The sequence below is a fragment of the Pituophis catenifer genome, unplaced genomic scaffold, assembly GCF_029215685.1.
Source record: "Pituophis catenifer annectens isolate HBS135680 unplaced genomic scaffold, rPitCat1.0.hap2 SCAF_7, whole genome shotgun sequence".
Lineage (NCBI taxonomy): Eukaryota > Metazoa > Chordata > Lepidosauria > Squamata > Colubridae > Pituophis > Pituophis catenifer.
The window spans coordinates 75861155-75884694 of NW_027256887.1; the positions used below are offsets into that span (position 1 = coordinate 75861155).

The 23540-nt window shown below is 43.6% G+C and overlaps 1 protein-coding gene across 2 annotated transcripts in view; it reads right to left on the reverse strand.

The window, feature by feature from the left end:
• Positions 1 to 460: 460 nt before the first annotated feature.
• Positions 461 to 23540, reverse strand: part of NINJ2 (ninjurin 2) — a 79152-nt gene continuing 56072 nt past the window's right edge. For both annotated transcript variants that reach the window (XM_070947572.1, XM_070947573.1), the window contains exons 2-3: positions 4475 to 4706; positions 461 to 627 (exon numbers count right to left, since the gene is read on the reverse strand). In XM_070947572.1, coding sequence (XP_070803673.1) covers positions 461 to 627; positions 4475 to 4706 — 399 coding nt within the window. The remainder of the gene's footprint in view (positions 628 to 4474; positions 4707 to 23540) is intronic.

Consider the following 23540-nt stretch of genomic DNA (forward strand, 5'->3'; position numbering starts at 1 on the left):
AGAACACTACACACTTTCCCCTCAGAACTCTACACACTTTCCCCTCAGAACACTACATACTTTTCCTCAGAACACTACACAATTTCCCCTCAGAACACTACACACTTTCCTCTCAGAATACTACACACTTTCCCCTCAGAACACTACACACTTTCCTCTCAGAACACTACACACTTTCCCCTCAGAACACTACACACTTTCCCTCAGAACACTACACACTAAACTGTTCCCTTCAGAACACTACACACTACACACTACCTTCTACTTTTTTATCCATCTTAACATTTCTCTGTCCATTCTCCCAATTGGTAACACTTTACCAAGTTACTTTTCCTCAAGTAGCTAACCAGACAGCTAAAAGCTGAAAGCATGGGAAGAAAAATGGGTCCACCAAGAAATGTCAACCTAGTCAAACGAAGAGCTAGGTAGGAATTCCATCCCCTTCTTACCCCTTCAAGAGTCAGTAGAACCTTCGTCCATAAGTGTTTGGATACAGCCCTGTCTTCTGCACCCCAAAGGCTGTAATGAAGATGTTGATAATGACTGTGATGAAAACGAGGACCGTGGTAACATTGTTGAGCAAGTCCAGGAGCTGCTGTTTTGCCACATCATTCAGATTCAGTCGAACTATAAGCATTAAATCCAATCTGGTCAAAATTTCACACAGAGGTACTTTGTTTTCTTGACCCCTCCCTCCTTTCAATTACAGGTGCCTTTTCCCAAGACTCAAAAAACACTAAAAATCACAAAAATGCATTGAATTATTTTATGATTTCTTGAGTATTAAGATGGTCTTATTTGATTTTTCTCCCAAAAAAGTCAGGGCAATGAAGCATGTTGTCTTTCCCAATCCTACCATGTTTCCCCCAAAATAAGACCGGGTCTTATATTAATTTTTGCTCCAAAAGACAGATTATGGCTTATTTTCCTGTTAGGTCTTATTTTGGGAGAGATATAGTACTAAACACCTCCATCTGCTGACGATCTTAACTGGGGCTTATTTTTTGGGTAGGGTTTATATTATGAGCATCCTGAAAACTCACGCTAGGGCTTATTTTCCAGTTGGGTCTTATTTTCGGAGAAACAGGGTATATGTGATTATTTTTTCCCCCCGGTCTACAAAACAGTGAGATGGAAAAGCTGAGAAACAGGGCTTCGATTAGTTATGGTTGCTTGTCTTGACTTGCATATTTATAGCTAAATCGAATATTTCAGAAGCAGACTTCATCCCCAGTTCTCTCTCCTCCTTGAATTTCTCATTGCTTAGCAAAGAGGAGAATGCAAAAACAATACATTTCCTTGATGTAATATAAGTTTACACCACTCTTAAAATAAAACGTGCATATGGAGAACAGGTGACAGGAAACATGTGGCCCTTCCTGATTACTTCTCCCTCCCCCCCCCCAAGGAGCAGGATTTGCTGTCATGCAAATGACATGTGGAACCAATAGCAAAAGGCGTCTTGGCGCTTGGTGAGCTGCCCAACCAGCTAGCGATTTTCAACGAAGTTTGTTTAACTGAAAACCAAATGCAACTCTCCATCCAAAGGGGCCTGATTGCTTTTTAAGAACGGATTGGATGACACTTGACCCATTGGAAAAAAATATATATATGAGTCACTTTTTGGACCCCCCACCCTTGGTCAGAGTTTTTTAAGAAGCTGAAAGCCAAGGGGTGCAGGAAGATCCATGCATGTTGGGAATGCTAACAATCAGCCTCTATATATAGAAGAGAGTTTCTATTGATACAGCAGGACTGCAGCTGTATGGAGCTCAAGTTCATGACCCTGTCATTCCTTTCAATGCCAAACACATAAGGAGAGAAAGACTGGCTGCTTTTATCATGCAAGGGCATGAGGGGGGCAGGGGTGGAGGGGGTGGGGGCAAGGGGAAGGAGCATGGAGGACCAACCCAGACAGTTGCGGAGACTGCTTCCTCTATATGTAACCACAGAGATTCAAAGAACTAGACTAGAGCGATTACAAAGGGAAGGGAAAAAACCACCAGGGTGGTGGATTTACTTAAGAAACGGGGTCGATGCAGGATGGTGTGTAGGCAGCTTCGGCTGCAACCTGCAACAAACACATCCGTGTTTTCATGGCTACTGACAGCAAGTATCAAAGTCTCCCCATCAAGAGCACTGTGATGGAAATTGGATTGCTCCCCGTGACCTGGTTAATTGCAGGCTTCCAAGCTTAGTATTGTTTAAGGCTTCGCTTCTCATCAACTCCAGCTAGTATAGACAAGGACTGATAGTAATTGTAGTCCAACAGGGACTGGGGAGGCAGCAAACTCACTATTGATAAATCCCTTGGATCTTAAATTGCGCGAGTTTTAAAGATGGAATAGGACAATCAGTGTCAAAAATTTTAGTAGTTCTCAGATTACAGTTTATTTAACCAACTATTATTTGTATTGATATGCTAAACAAATAATTCCCTCAACACTGTCAAACTATTTATTAAGTCTGCACTATTATTAATCTTCTCATTGTTCCCACTACCATTTCCTTCCACTTATGACTGTATTGACTGTATCTTTGTTGCTTGTATCCTTATTTATATTGATATTGTTTCCTGATTGCTTATTTGTACCCTATGACTAACATTAAGTATTGTACCTTATAATTCTTGACGAATGTATCTTTTCTTTTATGTACATTGAGAGCATATGCACCAAGACAAATTCCTTGTGTGTCCAATCACACTTGGCCAATAAAAAATTCTAATACTACAGTAAGTTACGACCTTTGCAACCTCCCCATGATCATGTGATCAAAATTCAGACGCTTGGCAACTGGTTCATATTTATGACCGTTGCAGTGACCTAGGGGCATATTGTCACCTTTTGTGATCTCCTCACAAGCAAAGTCAATGAGGAAGCCAGATTCACTTAACAACTGGGTTACTAACTTATCAACTGCAGTGATTCACTTAAGAGCTGTGGCAAAAAAGGTCGTAAAATGGGGCAAAACTCACTTAATCTTACTCAGTCTTATTTACTTACTTACTTAGTCTTACTCAGCAGCAGAAATTTTGGGCTCAATTGTGGTTGTAATTCAAATACTGCCTGTACTTTCAATGCCCTAAAATTATTATATTCTAGGAAAAAGTAATTACATATATTATTTTTTTTCTTTGAGAAAAAAAATTATATTTGGGCTTTTATATTCTTTTGAATGACCTCCCATTATACAAAACTGATGGCTGGGCAACAAAAATTAATTTCCCATGGCCTTTCTTATTAAGTCTTTCAACAGTAGGATGATATCACTGAATGGACTGAAGAGTTGAAGTTACTTGCAGTTTATGAACACGTTGCTTATAGACATAGATTATATATGGATGGTTACAAGGAAATAGAACATCCTTCATTGAAACCGATATTAAAATGTTCATATATACATATAGGAGAATCCCTTACAGATATAATTTTCCCTGTCGTAGCTTTGCTCCTTTCTCCCATCTTTCTTTCTTTCTTTTTTTTTTTTTTTTGCTATGGTTTGTCTGACTAGTTCAATAAAGGCCAATACATAAATAAAACAAATGTTTGAAAGATGACAAAGTGAGCCGTAGGCAGTAGTGGGTTCCACTTACCTTTGCTACAGGTTCAGATTCGGGAAAGTGCAGACATGCACAAGCTTGCTTTGCTGACGTGCGGCACTTCTGCGCATGCACAGAACCTTCTGCACATGCGCAGAGTGTCTGTGATGATGTCTGGGTGGGTGGGCGGAGCCTCCTGCCACCGCCACTACTGGTTCATTCGAACCGTGGCGAACCAGTAGAAACCCACCACTGCCCATAGGTCAGAGAAATCATCTGCCAACCAGTTTTCTCAACCATTAGTTCTTCTAAGTGTGCTTTCCACAATCTTTACTCACCAAAAAAAGTTGCAGTCTGGCTGTTAACCAGGTGGAAACTGAGGTCACAAATCAGTAAGCAATATTAGCATTTCTGAAGGGCGCCACATCGGAAAAGGCTGGTGTTGAGTAATTCTAAGGGCTAGTTTAGGCATTTGCATTTTGGGACTGTTTACATACAGTAGCTACTCCTGTAAATGATTCAAACAATTCAACTACAGTTTGAAATGAAGAACAGGAAAGCTCTCTTTATACCATCCATGAAATTAAAGCAAGGGTGAAATCTACTTACCTTCCTTACCGGTTTGGAAACGCACGCGCCGTGCATGCGTGCTTGCTTTGCTTGCGCTTGCATGCATGTCACATGCACATGCAGACCTTCTGCACATGCGCAAAACCTTCTCTGCATGTGCAGAAGGTAAAAATATACATTACTTCCTGGTTAAAACCAGGAAGTAATGACACTGGGGCGGGTGGGTGGAGCTTTGCTCCACCATCGCTACCGGATCACCAAACCACCAGCCAAGATCGCTACCAGATCGGGAGATCTGGTCTGATGCAGGAGCATTTCACCCCTGAATTAAAGGCCTGCAAAAAAAAAAAAAACCCATCTTACCCATCACAATAAGGAGAATCCCAATGGTCATCTGGAAGAAGAGGGACACACTGATGAGAACTATCAGAGCCACATAATAATGGAATGAAGGTCCCTGTTCCAGGACTGCCTTCAGCTGTGCAGCATTAGCCATAAAGAGGGCCACGTCCAGCATGCTCTCTGCCATACTTTTCTTGGTAGCATAATGATTTATGTTGATTACACTTTCCCCAGTGAAGCCAGGGTTAGAGGCCTGGAAGAAAAAAACAACAACATTAAGAATCAGGAAGGGAAATGACCTTGCCCTCCTTCTATAGGTAGATGCACAAAATGTTCTTTGGATGTAAAGCAATAACACCAAAATGGCAAAGGAGTTCTCCCAAATTTTTTGCTGGGCTCTATTAGCCAAAACAAAACTAGATTGTGGTGAACAATCAGAATTCCAAAAACAGATTTTATAGAGTTGCCAGGTGTCCACTATTTGAGCGGACAGTCCGCTTTTTTCACATTATGTTCACTATTTTTTTTTCACAAAATAGTGGACATTTTTTTTATTCAAAAGCTTTATGATGAAATGGTACGTAATCTAAAGCTGTACAGTCTAAGAGAATAAGGATAGGAGAATCACATTTTGTCTTTTTTTTTCATAAAGACAAAGAGAATGAGACAAAGATCGAATATCCATTGAACTCGATTCTCCGAAAAAATTAATGATGAGATTAAAATAAAAATATATTATAAAATTATGTACAGTTCACATTTTTAAAATGTATTGTAGCTTGTGTCGACTGACCTAAAATGGTGTCGAGTGATGAGAGTGACAGCGGCGAGATTTCGAATTCTTTAAAACGAAAGAGAGGAGTGTGCAAATACACCAAAGACTGGGAAGCTACTTTTGCATGGATTACCAACAACGAAACTGACAGAACAAATACGACGGCCTACTGTAAATTGTTTGTAAGAACATATATAATTTAATTGTAAAATTTTTTTATTTTTTTTTACTACTTACCCCCCCCCCCCTTGTTTGCTATTTTTTGGAAGCAGACCTGGCAACCCTAATTTACAGTGCACATATTAAAATCAGGCTCTCTTACCTTTTTCCAGCCTGACACCCTCTAGATATATTGGATTAAAAATGCAAAATGTATTTACATAGATGCAAAATGCATTTTTGCAAATTAAAAATACAAAAATACATTCATTCTTTTTTTCTCTTGTTATTTGTTTGCACCTGAGCCTATTTATCCAGATAAATGAGAATGAGAGATTCTTGTAACTGCTGGGTGTAATGTTGCTTATAGCAGTCCATAGTCTGTCCTAGTATGCTTCTGTTCATTGTATAATCTTTGCTGCGGGCGCTATCTGCCGAATTTTTGAGAGACCTGGATGAAGAATAGCAATAGCCCTTAGACTTATATACCGCTTCATAATGCTTTTCAGCCCTCTCTAAGTGGTTTACAGATTCAGCATATTGCCCCCAACAATCCAGGTCCTCATTTTACCGACCTCAGAAAGATGGTGTTGGAAGGAAAATCCATCTGGTTCAGTTCCAAGCTGGGAGAAAGACTCTGGAAACAGCACAAGGCTGGAGGCTGATTGGAAAGAAGGTCCATTTATTGATGAACAGAACCATCAGGGCTTGTGGTCCTGGTGCAGCTGACAAAATGGAGTTTAGAGTGGGTGGGTTTTTATACCTTCTGGATTCCTATGGGGTCATGTAGAAGTCATGGCTGGCTCTATAGGCAAAAGGGAAATGCAAATCCTTGGTGTTTGTCTGAGGTAATTTTGTCAACTTTTTGTTTGTTGCTTATCTGAGTTTCTGTCTTGACCCAGGCTTTCTGAATGGATTACCAAATCTGCATTTCTGAAAGCTGGCCTCCTCATTTTCTGCTTGGGGCAGGGAAATGGGGGCTGGTTTCTGCCTCCCTTAAGTTTTTCTTCTTCATTTCTCCTTTAGGGGAAATATTCTGTCCTGCCTTTTTAATATTCCCCAAAATATTTCATTCTTTGTGGGGGAGGGGAGTTTCCCACATTGGAAGGCTGAGTGAACATTGAGTTGGTTAGGATTGAACTGGCAATACTGCATTCTAACCACTGCGCCACCACAGCTCTTGTGGTGTTTCTTGTGTCTTTATTTGACGCACCTACTGTATCTTCCCTTGGTATGCCATATAATTTTCTCCTTTGTTTTTCTCCACTGAAATCAATGACCCAATAAACAAGGGCATGTATAGAAACCCAAAACACTGAAATAACTTGTGATATCATTTTTAATGTCTTTGTTTTACTGCCTCAAGAAACAACAGTCATGCATTAGTAATGGTCAAATCTCCTTGGGACTTTGGGACTTGTTTTTTGGCTTGTCACAGATTTGCCACTGTCACCTTCCAGAATGATTTTTTTTTTTTTTGGCTTCCCAATCTATCCTAAAAGGTAAAGGTAAAGGTTCCCCTCGCATATATGTGCTAGTCGTTCCCAACTCTATGGGGCGGTGCTCATCTCTGTTTCAAAGCCGAAGAGCCAGCGCTGTCTGAAGACATCTCTGTGGTCATGTGGCCGCCATGACTAAACGCCAAAGGTGCACGGAACCCTGTTACCTTCCCACCAAAGGTGGTCTCTATTTTACTACTTGCATTTTTTTTATGTGCTTTCTGCTAGGTTGGCAGAAGAATCTATCCTAAGCATACCTAAATATCCGATTATTCTAGTGAGGAAGATTTCACAGAGAAACAAAACCTTCTGTAAGAATGAAGTTTGGAGGAATAGAACCATTCAGATTAAAAAAGGGTCAAAAATGCACATTGACCTCATATCTGTTTAACTTGCACAGGAAATATACATCACAAGTTGCAGTATCAGAAGAAATAGCAGCTGACATAAAAACTGGACACTTAAAGTTACAAATCTCAATATGGAGAAGATAATTCTTTGACAGATGAAAATGTATCAGGCTCAAAAGAGCTCATTAGAAAAGCAAAAAATGGAAAACGAAATGATATTTTTAAAATATTTTTAAAATATTTTTTAAATATTAAAAAAAGACAAAGGTAATGCCAATCTGTGTACTTAATAAATGCAAAACTGATGACTTTATTGAGCTCAAGAATGGATAAAAATAGACAGCATGCTAGATAAGTCAGGAGATGGATCTATAGGAGGTAAACTTAGATAAGAGTCTAAACCTTAGAGTCTATTTGTGGGTGAAATGGAAATTTTATATATAAAGTAAATAAATAAAGAAGACCATCAAGGATCAGACTACCAACAAAGATAGGAATAATTAAAGCAAGACTTACTTAGTGGAAATGTATGGCTGTGAAAGCAAGACACTGAGAAAGAACAAAAGAAAGAAAATAAATAGTTGTGAATTATGGATTTGGAAACGGTTTCTAAGAATATCATGAACTGCTGGCCAGTCCTTGAACAAATAAAGACTGACTGCTCTTGAGGCAGTGATCAGCAAACATACATACATTTGGGCATGTGGTGCAAACAGGTGATGAACTAAAAAAAAGAAGGACTCTGCTTGTAACAGTGAGGGAAATACAATAAGGTGAAGATAACAGACAAGGGGGATGAATGAGACCAAGAATATCACTAGAACATTCCTGGAAGAACTGTAGAATATAAGTAGAGGCTTGTTGAATTGGAAAGCATTTGCCCACACAGGATAGTCACAGAATCAGAGCCACCTCAGAGAGGTTAAGCTCTCTCTGTGACCAATTGGAGGCAGCCAAGGTGCAATGGACTTCCTTTGCTAGAGGTCGATCCTGTTAGTTTAGGATAGCAAAATATCAGAAGAAATCTAGTGGCACCTTTCCCAACTAACCAATTGCATTCAAAGGCATACATTTTCATGAGCTGCAGTTCACTTCAATAGATGCTTATAGGTAATCTTTGACTTACGACTGTAATGGAGCCTGCCCATCATGGTCATAAGTCATGACAGTCCTAAAACAGAACAGTGAAATGGGCAGTGTATGTGTGTGTATCAGATCAGATGTAGATGTAGATGTAGATGTAGATGTAGATGTAGATGTAGATGTAGATGTAGATGTAGATGTAGATGTAGATGTAGATAAGGGGACACGATGGCTCAGTGGCTAAGATGCTGAGTTTGTCGATCAAAAGGTCGGCAGTTCAGCAGTTCGAATCCCTAGTGCATAATAGGGTAAACTCCCGTTACGTATCCCAGCTTCTGCCAACCTAGCAGTTCGAAAGCACATAAAAAATGCAAATAGAAAAATAGGGACCACCTTTGGTGGGAAGGTAACAGCATTCCATGCGCCTTTAGTCATGCCAGCCACATGACCACGGAACATCTTCAGACAACGCTGGCTCTTCGGCTTTAAAATGGAGATGAGCACCGCCCCCTAAAGCCGGAAACAACTAGCACGCATGTGCGAGGGAACCTTTACCACATGACTGATCTGATTCGTACAACCCTTCTTGTGATGGTTGTTAAGCAAATCACCACATTAAACATAGCAATGGTTTGTTATGGGTGCTGTTTTGCTGAAAATTAGAAATGCCAATTTGGGATGAAAGTGTTGTGAAATACTGTCATGTGACTGTGGGATGCTGCAAACAGTTATAAACACAGCCATATTGCCAAGCACCCAAAGTTCAGTCACATGACCAGACTTAACCCAGACAAGACCGAGTGGCTGTGGGTATTGCCTCCTAAAGACTATGTTGATTGTCCATCCTTGGTTCGGGGGGGGGGGGGAGAAATTGTTCCCCTCAGAACGGGCTTGGAATTTGGGTGTCCTCCTAGACTTACAGCTAAGATTAGAGCAACATCTGTCAGCTATGGCTAAGGGGACCTTTGCACAGGTTCTCCTGGTGCACCAATTGCGACCCTACTTGGATCAGGAGGCTCTCCTCACAGTCACTCATGCCCTTGTCACCTCACGGTTAGATTATTGCAACGCGCTCTACATAGGGCTACCCTTGAAAAGTGTTCGGAGACTACAGTTGGTCCAGAATGCAGCCACGCAAGCTGTCGTGGGTGTACCTAGGTACACCCACATTACACCAATTCTCCGCAAGCTTCACTGGCTCCCTATTGGTCTCCGGGCACAATTCAAGGTGTTGGTTATTACCTTTAAAGCCCTACATGGCTCAGAGCCAGGGTATCTTCGAGACCGCCTTCTACCACATAGCTCCCAGTGACTGGTAAGATCCCACAGAGTTGGTCTCCTCCAGGTCCTGTCAGCTAAACAATGCCGGCTGGCAGGCCCGCGGGGGAGGGCCTTCTCTGTGGCTGCCCCAGCTCTCTGGAACCAGTTACCTTCTGAGATCCGGATCATCCCCACCCTATTGGCCTTCCGAAAAGCGGTGAAGACCTGGCTTTTCCGGCAGGCCTGGGGTCGTTGATCTCGCTGTTGCGATCTGGCGAGATCTGGCCATGAATGATGTGAATGGGTTTTAATTGTTTTTAATGTTTTAATGTTTAATGTTTTTATATATGGTTTTTAAATGCATTGTAAGCCGCCTTGAGTCTTCAGAGAAAGGCGGCATACAAGTTGAACAAATAAATAAATAAATAATCAGGGGATGTCTTATTTTTGGGGAAACAGGGTAATACTTTTGTGGTTTTTTTAAACTTATTTGTAGTTGCTTGTTTCTATCCATCAAAGCCCCTTTTATTCTCTACAGATTAAAAAAAAAAAAACCAATTGAAAATGCTAAAGGCAGGGCAGATTGAAAGTGACGGCATCATGCCATTCTGCTTCTTTGAACATCCCATTGTTCTTCTATTTCATGACTGGTTGAGTACAGACAGTCTCTGTGGTCACCTGGCCACCAACCAGTGGTGGGTTCCTCCGGTTTGGTCCGGTTCGGCCGAGCCAGTAGCGGTGACGATATGACGTCACCGAACCGGTTCTCCCCCCCCCACCCCGCCCTCCCACCCCCCCACGTTATTCTTACCTTTTATTTGGTCCCATCCCCAATCTATTGCTGCCTCCTGAGTCCCAGCTGATGACTAGAGGGAAAAAAACTGTTTAAACTCTTGCCACGGGGCTTCAAAGAGCCGCCCTACAGCTGATCAGTGTTAAAAGCAAACAAATGAGTCGGGTCGTAAGTGCAAGGACTGGTCGTAACTGTGAGAACCTTCCAGAAATGACTGACCAGCTAGCCACGCCCACCTCCAAGCCACACCCACAAAATAAGCCATGCCCACAGAACCAGTAGTGAAAAAATTTAGAACCCACCCCTGCCACCAACATCTCATTGCGGAGAAGGATCTTCCAGGGCCAAGTACAGATGGATCTGATGCACTGCCTGAAGCTGCCTTTAAGAACATAAGAAGATAGGATGCATTGCGGCCTGTGCTGGTTTTCTTGACTGTTCATTAGCCACTCCAGTGATAAAAAATATCCATTGACCAGTTGACTGTGACTCTGTTCAGGATAGCACACCAAGCCACGTCATGCTTGTCCATGATTTGTAAATGGCTTCATAGATTCTATGCCTTTAAAAACCATGAGCAAATTTCATATAGTTTTTCGTCGGGCCCTTAAAACCTATTTCTTTCATTTAGCCGGGCTGGCCTGATTTTATATTGGTTTTAAAATTTGATACTGATTTTAATTGAAATGTTTTAAATTATGGGCCAAATTCTATTTAATTATTTTAAAACTATTTTAACTTTTGTGTACAAATGTTTTATTTTTGGCTGTTCACTGCCCTGAGTCCGAAAGGAGAAGGGCGGTATAGAAATTTAAATAATAAATAAATAAATAAATAAAATAGTAAATAAATATAACATGCTGAACCACATTTTGATTTATTTTCATCATAGATAGCCCCAATCTTCGATTTCTACTCACAGGAGATGTTATACAATATAGTCCTTCATCATTGGGGGCTTTTATGAAGAGACTGGACTAGTGGTGGGATTCAAATTTTATTACTACTGGTTCTGTGGGTGTGGCTTGGTGGGCGTGGCATGGCTTGGTGGGCGTGGCTTGGTGGGCATGGCAGGGGAAGGATACTGTAAAATCTCCATTCCCACCTCACTCCAGGAGAAGGTTACTGCAAAATCCCCATTTCCTCCCCATCAGCTGGGACTCGGGAGGCAGAGAATAGATGGAGGCGGGGCCAGTCAGAGGTGGTATTTACCGGTTCTCCGAACTTCTCAAAATTTCTGCTCCAGAACTGGTCAGAACCTGCTGAATACCACCTCTGGACTGGACAGCCATTTGTCTGAATTGGAATAGGGCAGTGGTTCTCAACCTTTTCTTCACCATAGACGCCCTTTAAATACCTTTTGTGGACACAGACTCTCAGCAACGCTGGGCTGCCAGGGCAATTCCACAAGGAAACACGCTCAAGTGGTGGTTCAAAGATGGTTTATTTGCAGCTAACAGCAACAGCTTGCTACCGATATGCTAACAGCAATCAAGTCAAAGTTCCCGCATCAGCGCTAGGCATTGTTTAAATAGCGTGCTGAGAAGTCAGCTTCCGTCTCCACCTCACATTGGCGTCTCTTGATGACATCAACACGGATCTGTCAACAGCTTCGGTCCCAATCCCTTCAACCCTCGCGATCCCGCTTCACCCAGCATCGTGTAATCATAGCCCTATCCGCACCCCAAAACCCATCACCAACACCCGTGTTGCGCAGCCGCCCCTCTTGATCACACACACGCCACTTTGGCAGTCACAGGTCGTCAGTGTCGAGTTCCGTTAGCAGCGGATTGACAGCTCGACACAGACCATGGCCAGTTTGGCCACGGACCCCCCCCCCAAGACCAGGGATCAGCAACCCGCGGCTCTGGAGCAGCATGTGGCTCTTTCATCCTTCTGCTGTGGCTCCCTGTTGCTCAAAATATGCATCACAACAGCCAATGCATGACACCTACCGACACACAATTTATTAAGCATTTTGACCCCCAGTAAGCCAACCATGGATAAATCCAAGAAAAGAAAAGTTTCAGAAGAAAACAGAATCTTTAATTCAACTATATATGTTAGTTTTGGGGCTGCTCAGGAAATAGTCAGGCATGGGAAGAGTTTTGTGGCTCCCGGTGTTTTCTTTTCTGTGGGAAACGGGTCCAAATGGCTCTCTGAGTGTTTAAGGCTGCCGACCCCTGCCCAAGACTTAACTCAAGATTTAAATCATAACATTTCTTCAAGCCTTCGCGGACCCCTTGTGATGACATTGCTGCCCCCCAGGAGTCAACAGACCACAGGCTGGGAAACACTGGTACAGGGTCTCCTGCTTCTTGAACAGGGGGTTGGACTAGAAGACCTCTAAGGACCTTTCCAACTCTGTTATTCTATTATTCAGAAGCTGAGACTCATACCAAAAAAAGCCTGATCATCTTATTTTTAAAAAAACAAGTCTCAATGGCAGCAGAACTAAACGCAGGAGAAGCTAGTGAATTTGAAGTTCAATAAATCTGCCAAAGGCCTCGTGTGCTTTGCTTTATTTTTCTCTATTCTTTAGGCAACTATGTGATGGGCAAAACTACCCATCACAACAGTTTTGTTTTTTTTTAATTAAATCTGTTTATACTACTTTGCCATTTAAAAAACTCACTAAGAATGGCCAGCATCTTGAAGACCATCAAAACAATTTATACCAGTGGTGAAATCCAATTTTTTTTACTACCGGTTCTGTGGGCGTGGCTTGGTGGGCGTGGTGTGGCTTGGTGGGCGTGACTTGGTGGGTGTGACAGGGGAAGGATACTGCAAAATCTCCATTCCCTCCCCACTCCTGGGGGAAGGATATTGGAAAATCTCCATTCCCTCCCCACTCTGGGGCCAGCCAAAGGTGGTATTTGCCGGTTCTCTGAACTACTCAAAATTTCCGCTACTGGTTCTCCAGAACCTGTCCGAACCTGTTGGATTTCTCCCCTGGTTTATACCAGTACGTATAAGGACAGAAACTTCCTTATATCAATAGTCAAATAATAGGCTACTTCTGCTATTCATCTGGAAGTTGTTACCAGATGCCAGGAGAAACCACTCCTTTCTTTTGAGTGATTCCAAGATCTAAAACTGATATTACTTCATTTTTTGCATGTGACTTAAAGTAGGGGAGCAAGGGGGAGAGGGAAGGACAGCAGGATAGGAGTGATGTGTGAGTGTGTGTGTGTGTGTGAGAGAGAGAGAGAGAGAGAGAGAGAGAGGGACGGAAGGAGGGGGAGGGAGGGGGGGAGGGAGGGAGGCGGAGGGAGGGAAGGGGAGAGAGGGAAGGAGGGAGAGAGAGAGAGGGAGGGAGGGAGGGAGGGAGGGAGGGAGGAATCATATGAATGATAAAATAATCTTCTCCTCTTTAAGAGTATTTGCTGGCAACTCTCAAGGCACTTGGTTGAGAGGCCATTAATTCCAAGTAAGCCGCTGTGGAATGCCAAATCAAACAGAGAGAGACACCCTGGCAATTCACACAAAGGAAACAAAAGAGGCAGCATGTACAACTGGGCGTAGGAGTCCAGGATCCTTAAGGCTGCACAATCAGACAATGATGTCTGAAGAAGATGATACAGAGACTATTCAGGGCTGAGGCCTCTTCTTGAACGTGAGCCAGGAGCCAAAGGGCAGAGGAAGAATGTAAAATGCCCCTAGGTTGCAAAAAGCTTGTTTTGACTTCCCACAGCAACAATTCGACACAAGGGGAAACCCATCTTTTAAAATGCATACATCTTCCACTTCCCACTGTTCATTTTGTGACTGTTGGAAGCTATAATAGCACTGGAAAAAGGTGACTTATAACTGGTTTTTACACTTAGAATCAGTGGTGGGTTGCTCCTGGTTCGGTCCGGTTCTTGAAAACCGGTAGTAATGGCGGTGGGAGGCTCCGCCCACCCACCCCGACGTCATCACTGATGATCGAAGCGAGTGCAAGCGTGCGCTCCCATTGCGAACCAATAATAATGGCGGTGGGAGGCTCCGCCCACCCGCCCCGACGTCATCACTGACGATCAAAGTGAGCGCGAGCGCACGCTCCCATTGCGAACCGGTAGTAAAGGTAAGTGGCACCCACCCCTGCTTAGGATCGTTGCAGCATCCCCATGATCACGTGATCAGAATTTGGACGCTTGGCAACTGCCATGTATTATAACAGTTGCCCTGTCCCAGGCTCATGGGATCACCATTTGTAACCTTTTCGGCTGGCTTCCAACAAACAAAGTAAATGGGGGAAGCCAGATTTGTTTAATGACCACCAGATTCACTTAACAACTGCAGTGATGTGCTTAACAACTGTGGCAAAAAAGGGTTGTAAAATGGGGCAAAACTCACTTAACAACTGCCCGGCTTAGCAAAGGAAATTTTGGGGTTGGTTATGGTCATAAATCAAGGACTACCTATTTACCGCTCTGGTAATCTCTAATTTATTCCAACAGTCCTATCCATCATAAAGTGCCTTTCCCAACTTCCTGTCCTTAAGAGGGTTGTACTACAATTCCTAGAACATCCAGTTCATACGGCTGACTGGAGGTGTAGCCCAGTCAGCAAATCCCATCGCTACCAGTTCGCTCATGGGTGCGTGCACGCTTGCGCATGTGCAGAAGCGTCCAGGTGAGTGGGTGGAGCCTCCTGCCGCTGCCGCTACCGATTTGACCGATCCGGGGTGAACCCATCACTGGTGTATCCCCTACATATCTTCAAGGCACCAAGTTTAAAGCTGACTGAGAAGCTACACCTCTTTAATTCATGTTGTAGGGGAAATGATGAGGTTCCATCTTGGCCATACATGCTATGGAAAGGTAGAATATAAATAAAACAACCAGGACATTGAGACTTCTCTTTAAAACCATCAAGGTATTCCCAAATGTCCTATTCAAAAGTTCAGGGACTGCCAAGCACAATGTTCAAAAGTTCCAAAGCATAATATTATATTAATGGTCATGTGATGTTCTTTAAGGAAAAAAAAAAATCTCACAATGCGTCTTTTGAGAGTCCGTGTTTCATTAAATAAAACACAAATATTAAGCCATAAATAGTTTCATCCGAATGTTTTGTGCCAAAAAAAGTTACCCTAAGCCTGCAGTCGTGGATTATCTTCAACCCTTTGTGGGGTTGTTGGAGCAGAAAAAGCCACTTGGCTGAGATGGGTGGCTATAGAAATTGGCTAAATAAATTAAATAAATGAAAAGAGTGTCAAGATAGATGTGTCCTCAGTGGTAAGGTAGAATTCCCCACCCTATCATGGTGGCAAAGTGGTTAGGATGCAGTATTACATTCTAATTCTGCCGACTGCCAGCAGTTCGATCCTGACCGACTCAAAGTTGACTCAGCCTTCCATCCTTCCAAGATTGGTAAAATGAGGACCCAGATTGTTGAGAGCAAAATGCTGACTCTATAAACCGCTTAGAGAGGGATGTAAAGCACTGTGAAGCGGTATATAAGTCTAAGTGCTATTGCTATTGCTACCCAATGGCCTGAGCAGGTTTGATAGACAACCCCAACATTAGGACAGGGAAGCTGCAGTGTTTGGGATAACACTTTCCATTTGGGATCAGCTCAGAGGTGGGTTTCAGCAGGTTCTGACCAGTTCTGGAGAACCGGTAACGGAAATGTTGAATATTTCGGAGAACCAGTAGTAAAAATTCTGACTGGCCCGGCCACCATCTATTCTCTGCCTCCCAAGTGCCAGCTGTTGTGGCCTATCAGCGGCCTGTGCAGCTAGTAGCTGATTCTTACAGCGAGGAGGCTGGTGTGGTGCTGCGCCAGCAGCCTGTGCAGCTGGCACTCAAGTCAGACAATGAGGAGGCTGGAGAAGATGTGGTGCCAGAGGCGGGGATTCAGCCAGGGCCTTCAGAACCTCCAGAAGCTTCCATGGGTGAAGAGGAAGAAGAGGAGGAGCCTCTTCTCGATGCATGGGCGCGCAGAGCTGCCAAAAGGCAGGAGTGGCTCCTCAGGAGGAGGTCTCCTCGAGAGTAAGGCTTGGGGCTAATTGGCCACTCCCTTAGCCTATTTAAGGAAGGATGACAACTGAGGCAATTTGCAGGGAACAACTTCGTTCACTCTCCTTTGCGTCTGGATCTTAGTTCTTTTATCAGTGTCCTGTAAATTGCTTCTGGGCTTTCTATCAATCCTAGTAAGAGTACGATTATTTATTCTTTGGATTCTTGTAGGCTTTTAAGAAAGTTAATTAACAGCCTTTGTTTGAAAAAGACTGATTTAATTTAGTAAACTATGGTTTGTACAGACTTTGTGTGTGCTGCGTTCTTTGGGTCCGTAGCTGGGGCAGAACACCAGCTGATCAAGAGGAAATGGGGATTTTGCAGTAACCTTCCCCTGGATTGGGGAGGAAATGGAAATTTTACAGTATCCTTCCCCTGTCACGCTCACCAAGCCACACCCACCAAGCCATGCCATGCCCACCAAGCCACGCCCACAGAACCGGTAATAAAAAAATTTGAAACCCACCACCGGATCAGCGGTCTATTAGTTCTTGCTCAAATGTAGAAACCTTCTAAGAAAATAAAGTACTATTGAAGTACTGAGAAACTTTCTAAGATAGAAAGAGGATTGGCACCTCTCCCTGGGCAAAGCTGTAGAAATTACAGCTGTTTACATTTAGACAACAACCAGGAAGGATTGCTTCAGACCTCACATGAGTGCAAGACCCACCTGCTATTCATTAAAACAACCAAACTTCTTATTTTTTTTTCCTATACAAGCCTGGAAAAAGAGACTACTGCTTTAAGGATCACATTAAATTGAATAATTCTTTAAGCAGCAACAACTTTTTTTTCCCCCAACCTTGCTTAGAGCCCTGAAACTAAGCCCAGAGCAGTATTTATTGCAGGATCTAACATACTGCTCCGGGCTTAGTTTCAGGGCTCCTGCAGCCAAAGAAAAAAAGCAAACCTCCGAAATTTAAGTCTTATTTTACTTCGCTCCCCCGAAATGTTGATTTTTGTGAGCGAAGTCGTGAGGAGAGAGAAAAGTTGCCAACAGTGATCAAGAGAGAGAGTTGAAGAGGGTCTCCTAATGTCAGCTTAAGCAAACACTGCTTGATGAATTTTAGTTCTTGCCACTCATCTCATTGACACCTTCAGCAGAGCAACTGGAAATACATGACAAGAACAAGTCTTGGCTGGGATTTTAAAGCGTGCAACTTTTCAAGAACAGGTAAATCAAGACGAAAGGATGTTGGCGGACAGGTTTATGGCCTGTACTTGGCAGACAGCAAGAGCCGGCAGTCCTTCCCTAAGAATTAAGTGGAAACTAATTCTCAATCTTTACTTTCACCTCTCCATCAGTTTTCTAGGATGCTGGGACAGAATTGCAAGCAAGATACAAGAAGAAACGGATTTGGTTTTACAGGAAGAGTCTAGATGTACTAAATCCAGGTTTTTTAGCCTTCAGAAAACCCTGAAAGACAGTTAATTTCTATGAAGGCCCAGTACTCTTCAACATCTTCATCAATGACTTGGAGGAGGAGATAGATCGGGAATTCATCAGATTTGCAGATGACACCAAGCTGGCAGGAATAGCCAACACTCCAGAAGATAAGCTTAAGATAAAGAAGGATCTTGACAGATTTGAACATTGGGCGCTATCTAACAAAATGAAATTCAATCGTAAGGTTGCCTAAACATTTAGGCAAGAAAAACAAAATGCACATACAGTATATGTGGTACCTTGCTCAATAGTAATAACTGTGAGATGGATCTTGGAGTCCTAGTGAACAACCATTTAAATATGAGCCAGCAGTGTGCAGCAGCTGCCAAAAAAGCCAACGCAGTTCTAGGCTGCATAAACAGGGGGGCAGAATCAAGATCATGTGAAGTATTAATATCACTTTATAAATGCCTTGGTAAGGCCACACTTGGAATACTGCATTCAGTTTTGGTCACCACGATGTAAAATAGATGTGGAGACTCTAGAAAGAGTGCAGAGAAGAGCAACAAAGATGATTAGGGGACTGGAGGCTAAAACATATGAAGAATGGGTTGCAGGAACTGGGTATGTCTAGTTTAATGAAAAGAAGGACTAGGGGAGACATGATAGCAGTGTTCCAATATCTCAGGGGCTGCCACAGAGAAGAGGGAGTCAAATTATTCTCCAAAGCACCTGAGGGTAGAACAAGAAGCAATGGATGGAAACTAATCAAGGAGAGAAGCAACTTAGAAGTAAGGAGATTCCTGACAGTTAGAACAATTAATCAATGGAACAACTTGCCTCCAGAAGTTGTGAATGCTCCAACACTGGAAGTATTCACTTTTAGAAGATGTTGGATAACCATTTGTCTGAAGTGGTGTAGAGTTTCCTGCCTAAGCAGGAGATTGGTCTAGAAGACCTCCAAGGTCCCTTCCAATTTTGTTATTATAAGGCAGAAATAGCAATAGCAATTGCACTTAGATTTACCATACATACCGCTTCATAGTGCTTTACAGCCCTCTGTAAGTGGTTTACAGAGTCAGCATTTTGCTCTCAACAATCTGGGTCCTCATTTTACTGACCTCAAAAGGATGGAAGGCTGAATCAACCTTGAGCCTGAGAGGATTGAACTGCTGGCAGCTGGCAGAATTAGCCTGCAATACTGCAGGGCCCCATTCAGAATGATTTGATAAATTAGTGAAAAAAGCTGAAAATGTCAGAATGACATTTCTCAAATAAAAAAAATATCTGTGAAGAAATGGAAAGGTATAGGATGGGAAATATCTGGCTAGGTAAATAGTATCACTAAAAAGTGGAGTAACGGATGAGGTGGCAGTGTGAAATAGTTGCAAAACAGGAGAATTCAATTTCAGACTGCATTCATTTCTAAATCACAGGATGTAAAATTTTATTTTATGCTGTGTTGTCTGGAATCCACCTCCCCTATTATCTCCAATTCAGGACACTTCATTGTAAGAAGTAGTGTTCGAATTTGCAAAATGGCAAAAGTTTGGTCAGAGAAAAAACAACTAAAGCGTTTTTTAACAGACTGGAAACCTTATATGGACTTTTTGCTGAAAGATGAAGGAAAAGACATGATGATTTATGGATGTGAAGATTAAGAAAGATATGGATTAAATGAGGGCCTGAAGGAGTCTGTATAACATCTCACAGGAAAGAAAGTCAGTAAAATTGTAATTATGTGTTTTAAAAAGTCCACTATTATGTGTATATGTATAGTGTGTGTGAGTGTACACAGAGAGAGAGAGAGAGACAGAGAGAGAGAGGGAGGGGGGGAGAGATGGGGAAGGAAGGGAGAAGGCGAGAGAGAGGGAGGGAGAGAGAGAGACAGAGGGAGAGACAGAGAGAGAGACAGAGAGGGAGGGAGAGAGAGACACAGAGAGACACACAGAGAGAGAGGGATTTTGAGTAGTTCAGAGAACCGGTAGTAAAAATTCTGATTGGCCCGGCCACCATCTATTCTCTGCCTCCCAAGTCTCAGCTGATCCAGAGGAAATGGGGATTTTGCAGTATCCTTCCCCTGGAGTGGGGTGGGAATGGAGATTTTACAGTATCCTTCCCCTGCCACGCCCACCAAGCCACGCCCACAGTAAAAATTTTTGAAACCCACCACTGATCCCACTGCATATTTCCCTCCATGCAGTGATGTCTGCAATGCAAACCTGGAGTTGCTCTACTACAAATGCATTACTCAATACAATAATCAAACAGAAGGTTCAGTCATTCTTAGATTTGCCACCGTACATAAAAGTCTATGGAATTAATGCAAATCCTTTCAAACAAATCCTGTAGGATGTGGACTGTTTCTGGAATTCTTCAAGCTCACATAACTATTCCTGGTGGTCTAAGGCCCTGACAAGCTAATTTTGGCAACTGGAAAGTGCGCTAAACTTCTCCAAGTTTGATTATTATTATCCCCTCCCAAATTAGGACTAAGTCAAGGGAACCACTTAAAAACAAAACATCATGTGCGAATATAAACCCAAGGAGGCTGGCTGACCTGAAAACGACCTAGGTCAACCGTAGTCATTCAAAACAGTATTCTGCAAGAACTGTAGCATTTGGTGTGTTAGGTTACAGCATAATCAGGATGGGATGGGCATGTGCAAAAGTATGTGAAGATTAATGTCCTGGATACTGTTGCAAACAACCTTGGCTCAACATTCACACCCAATTCAATTCCTTTTAATTTGATATTTATGTGCCTGTGGATATACTATATCCTGCATTGCAACAGGTGCAATCTGCCCCAAATGAATCATGTGCACATCCAACTGAGTTCAGAGGAGATTTAAGCATGGGCCGAAGCTCTCCAAGCGAAATCGGTATCAACCCCATGGAACAGCGCCCTAAAGTTAGAGATGGCCAGATGCTTTATATGCAGAGGGCTCCAAGTTCAGTTCTGGTATTTCACATTTAAAATGATCCCAGGAAGGAAAACTGAGAAAGAATTCTCAGCTCCTGAGGTTTTGGAGAGCTACACCACCATCTGGGGTGGTGGCAAGGCCTGTTCCACAAACTTTATTTGGCAAAGGCATGTGTTGCACATTCAGAATGTGTCTATTTATCTCTTGTAACACCTTGGCTTGCTTTTCAAACCGCATATATCGAGTACACAATTTCATATAAACAGATACCAAGGAAGGTGTCCAATACCATGTGGATATCCACAGATGCCACTGGGTTCACCCCGAGCAAAATAGTGAAGAAAAAGACAGCCTGCTGAGGTAAACCACGGAGCCTGTATAAATTTAATCATGATTTCAAGAAATTAGAAGGAAGTGTACTAGGTCCTGTTTCAGTCTAAAACTACCCCTTGCGATTTCTGAGATGAGGGAGCGTCTCTCTTGCCATGCATTATAGTTATTTCCCGTTTCCTGTTTCCCAGAGACATTCCTTAAGAAAACTATGTATTATTTTACTCGATTTACAATACAGATAGCCCTTGACTTACAAACACAATGGAGCCCCAAATCCAGTGGTGAAATCTAAAATTTGTTACTACCGGTTCTGTGGGCGTGGCTTGGGGGGGGTAATGTGACTGGTTGGGCGTGGCCTTTTTTTTTTTTTTAACTTTTAAAACCATTTTTTCTACAACCTCTTTGGCAAAGAGGTTGTAAAAAAATGCTTTCAAAAGGCTCTGACGATCCCAGCTGAGTGCCTGATCGGCGGAGGCTTTTTTTCTTTTAAAGGCCTCTGACGATCAGGCAACTTAGCTTGGATCGTCAGAGGCATTTAAAAGAAAAAAAAGGCTTGACCCCCGCCCCCTTGGACACTGCAACAGTCATAAATATGAACCAGTTGCCAAGCATTCAAATTTTGATCACTGACATTGGAGATGCTTGCAAGGGTTGTAAATGTGAAAAATGGTCATTGGTCACTTTTTTCAGTGCCATTGTAATTTTGAACAATCACTGAATAAATGTAAGTCAAGGACTACCTGTATATATTTGACTTAATGTTTCGCAAAAGAGCTTCAGGGTTGATACAGTTCGGCAATAATTTAGTTTTGAGGGTTCCTAAACACTACACCAGGGGACGTGGTGGCTCATTGGCTAAGATGGTGAGCTTGTTGATCAAAAGGTCGGCAGTTCAGCGGTTCGAATCCCTAGTGCCGCGTAACAGGGTGAGCTCCCGTTACTTGTCCCAGCTTCTGCCAACCTAGCAGTTCGAAAGCAAAAAAAAAAAATGTAAGTAGAAAAATAGGGACCACCTTTGGTGGAAAGGTAACAGCATTCCTGTTGTGGCCCCGCCCTCTGAGCCTGTCCCATCGGAGGAAGAAAGCTCCGAGCATGAGGAAGAGGAGTCAGCCAGGCCTCCCTCTCCAGGCCCCTCCCCTCTGGCATTGTCTCAAGTGCCGGCCGAGGGAGAGGAGACAGCTGATTCGAGTCAAAGTGATAATGACACATCATTCCTGGACGCACGCCTCCGAAGGCGTGATAAACGTTTGCAGCAGCTTGGGAGGCGTGCTAGGGATTAGAACTGAGTCACTGGACCACACCCCAGAGACCACACCCCAGAGACTATATAATAGAGAGTGGTGGTCAAGGATCTTTTGTGACGAACAAAGCAAAACCTTGGAGTCACTAAAGCCTCGTCCGGAACTGCTGGGAGGAATATTATTTCTGTTTGGACTTTCTTGAACGTTCGTATCTTATCTGTCTGTTTGTGAAAATAAAGTAACTTGGCAGACGGTGTGTCTATCGCTGCCAAGTTGGAGATAAGAACTGGGTGCGTTCCAAAGTGTTTCCTTAACCCTCGACTGGCTGTGTGTGTGTGTGTGGGGACGGGGACAGATCATCTTGTTCGTCACCCCATACTCCATCGTTAACCCACGATGGACCAACAGCTGCAGCAGCAGTTACAGCAGATACTGCAGGCCAATCAGCTTCTGCAACAGCAAGTAGCACAGCTAACTGCCCAACTTGCTTTGGGAAATGCTCCTGCAGCTCCACCTCCTCCCCCTCCCCGCCTGAGATGCCCAGTGAACGTGCCAGATAGGTTTTCTGGGCAGCAGGAGATGTTTCCGGCCTTCTTGGGACAATGCCAACTGTTTATGGCAATGAGGCCGGAGGATTTTCCGGATGACCGGGCTCGGGTGGCATTTGTTATCAGCTCCCTCTCGGGCACTGCCGCCCGATGGGCCACGCCCCTGTTGTTGCAAGATAGCCCCTTGCTCCTGGACTTTCAGGGCTTTTTACAACACCTGCGCACCATGTTTGAGGACCCCCTCCGGGTGCAGACGGCAGCGAGGCGCATCAAGGACCTCCGCCAAGGCAAGCGCCCCCTGCAGGACTATATTGCAGAGTTCCGACTGCTAGGCCAGGATTCGGCTTGGAATGAGGTGGCGCTGATGGACGCCTTCCAGGACGGCCTTTCCGACGAGATGCAGGACGAGCTGGTTCGTGTGGAGGCGCCAACGACCCTCGACGCGCTGGTGACCCAATGCCTGCGTATCGACGCCTGCTTGCAACGGCGACGGCCCCGTCGGGCTCTTCCGGAACCATTGACAGCGTCGGCACCCCCGCGTTTCGCACCGACAGCGCTCCGAACCGCACAGCGTTTTGTGGCGACGGCTGAGGAGCCTATGGAGCTCGGAGCAGCCAGACCTCAACTGACGGCCCAGGAGCGGATGCGGAGACGTCAAGGGGGGTTGTGCCTCTATTGCGGCGAGGCGGGACATTTTGCCGCCTCGTGTCCCCGGAAGCGGAGTGGA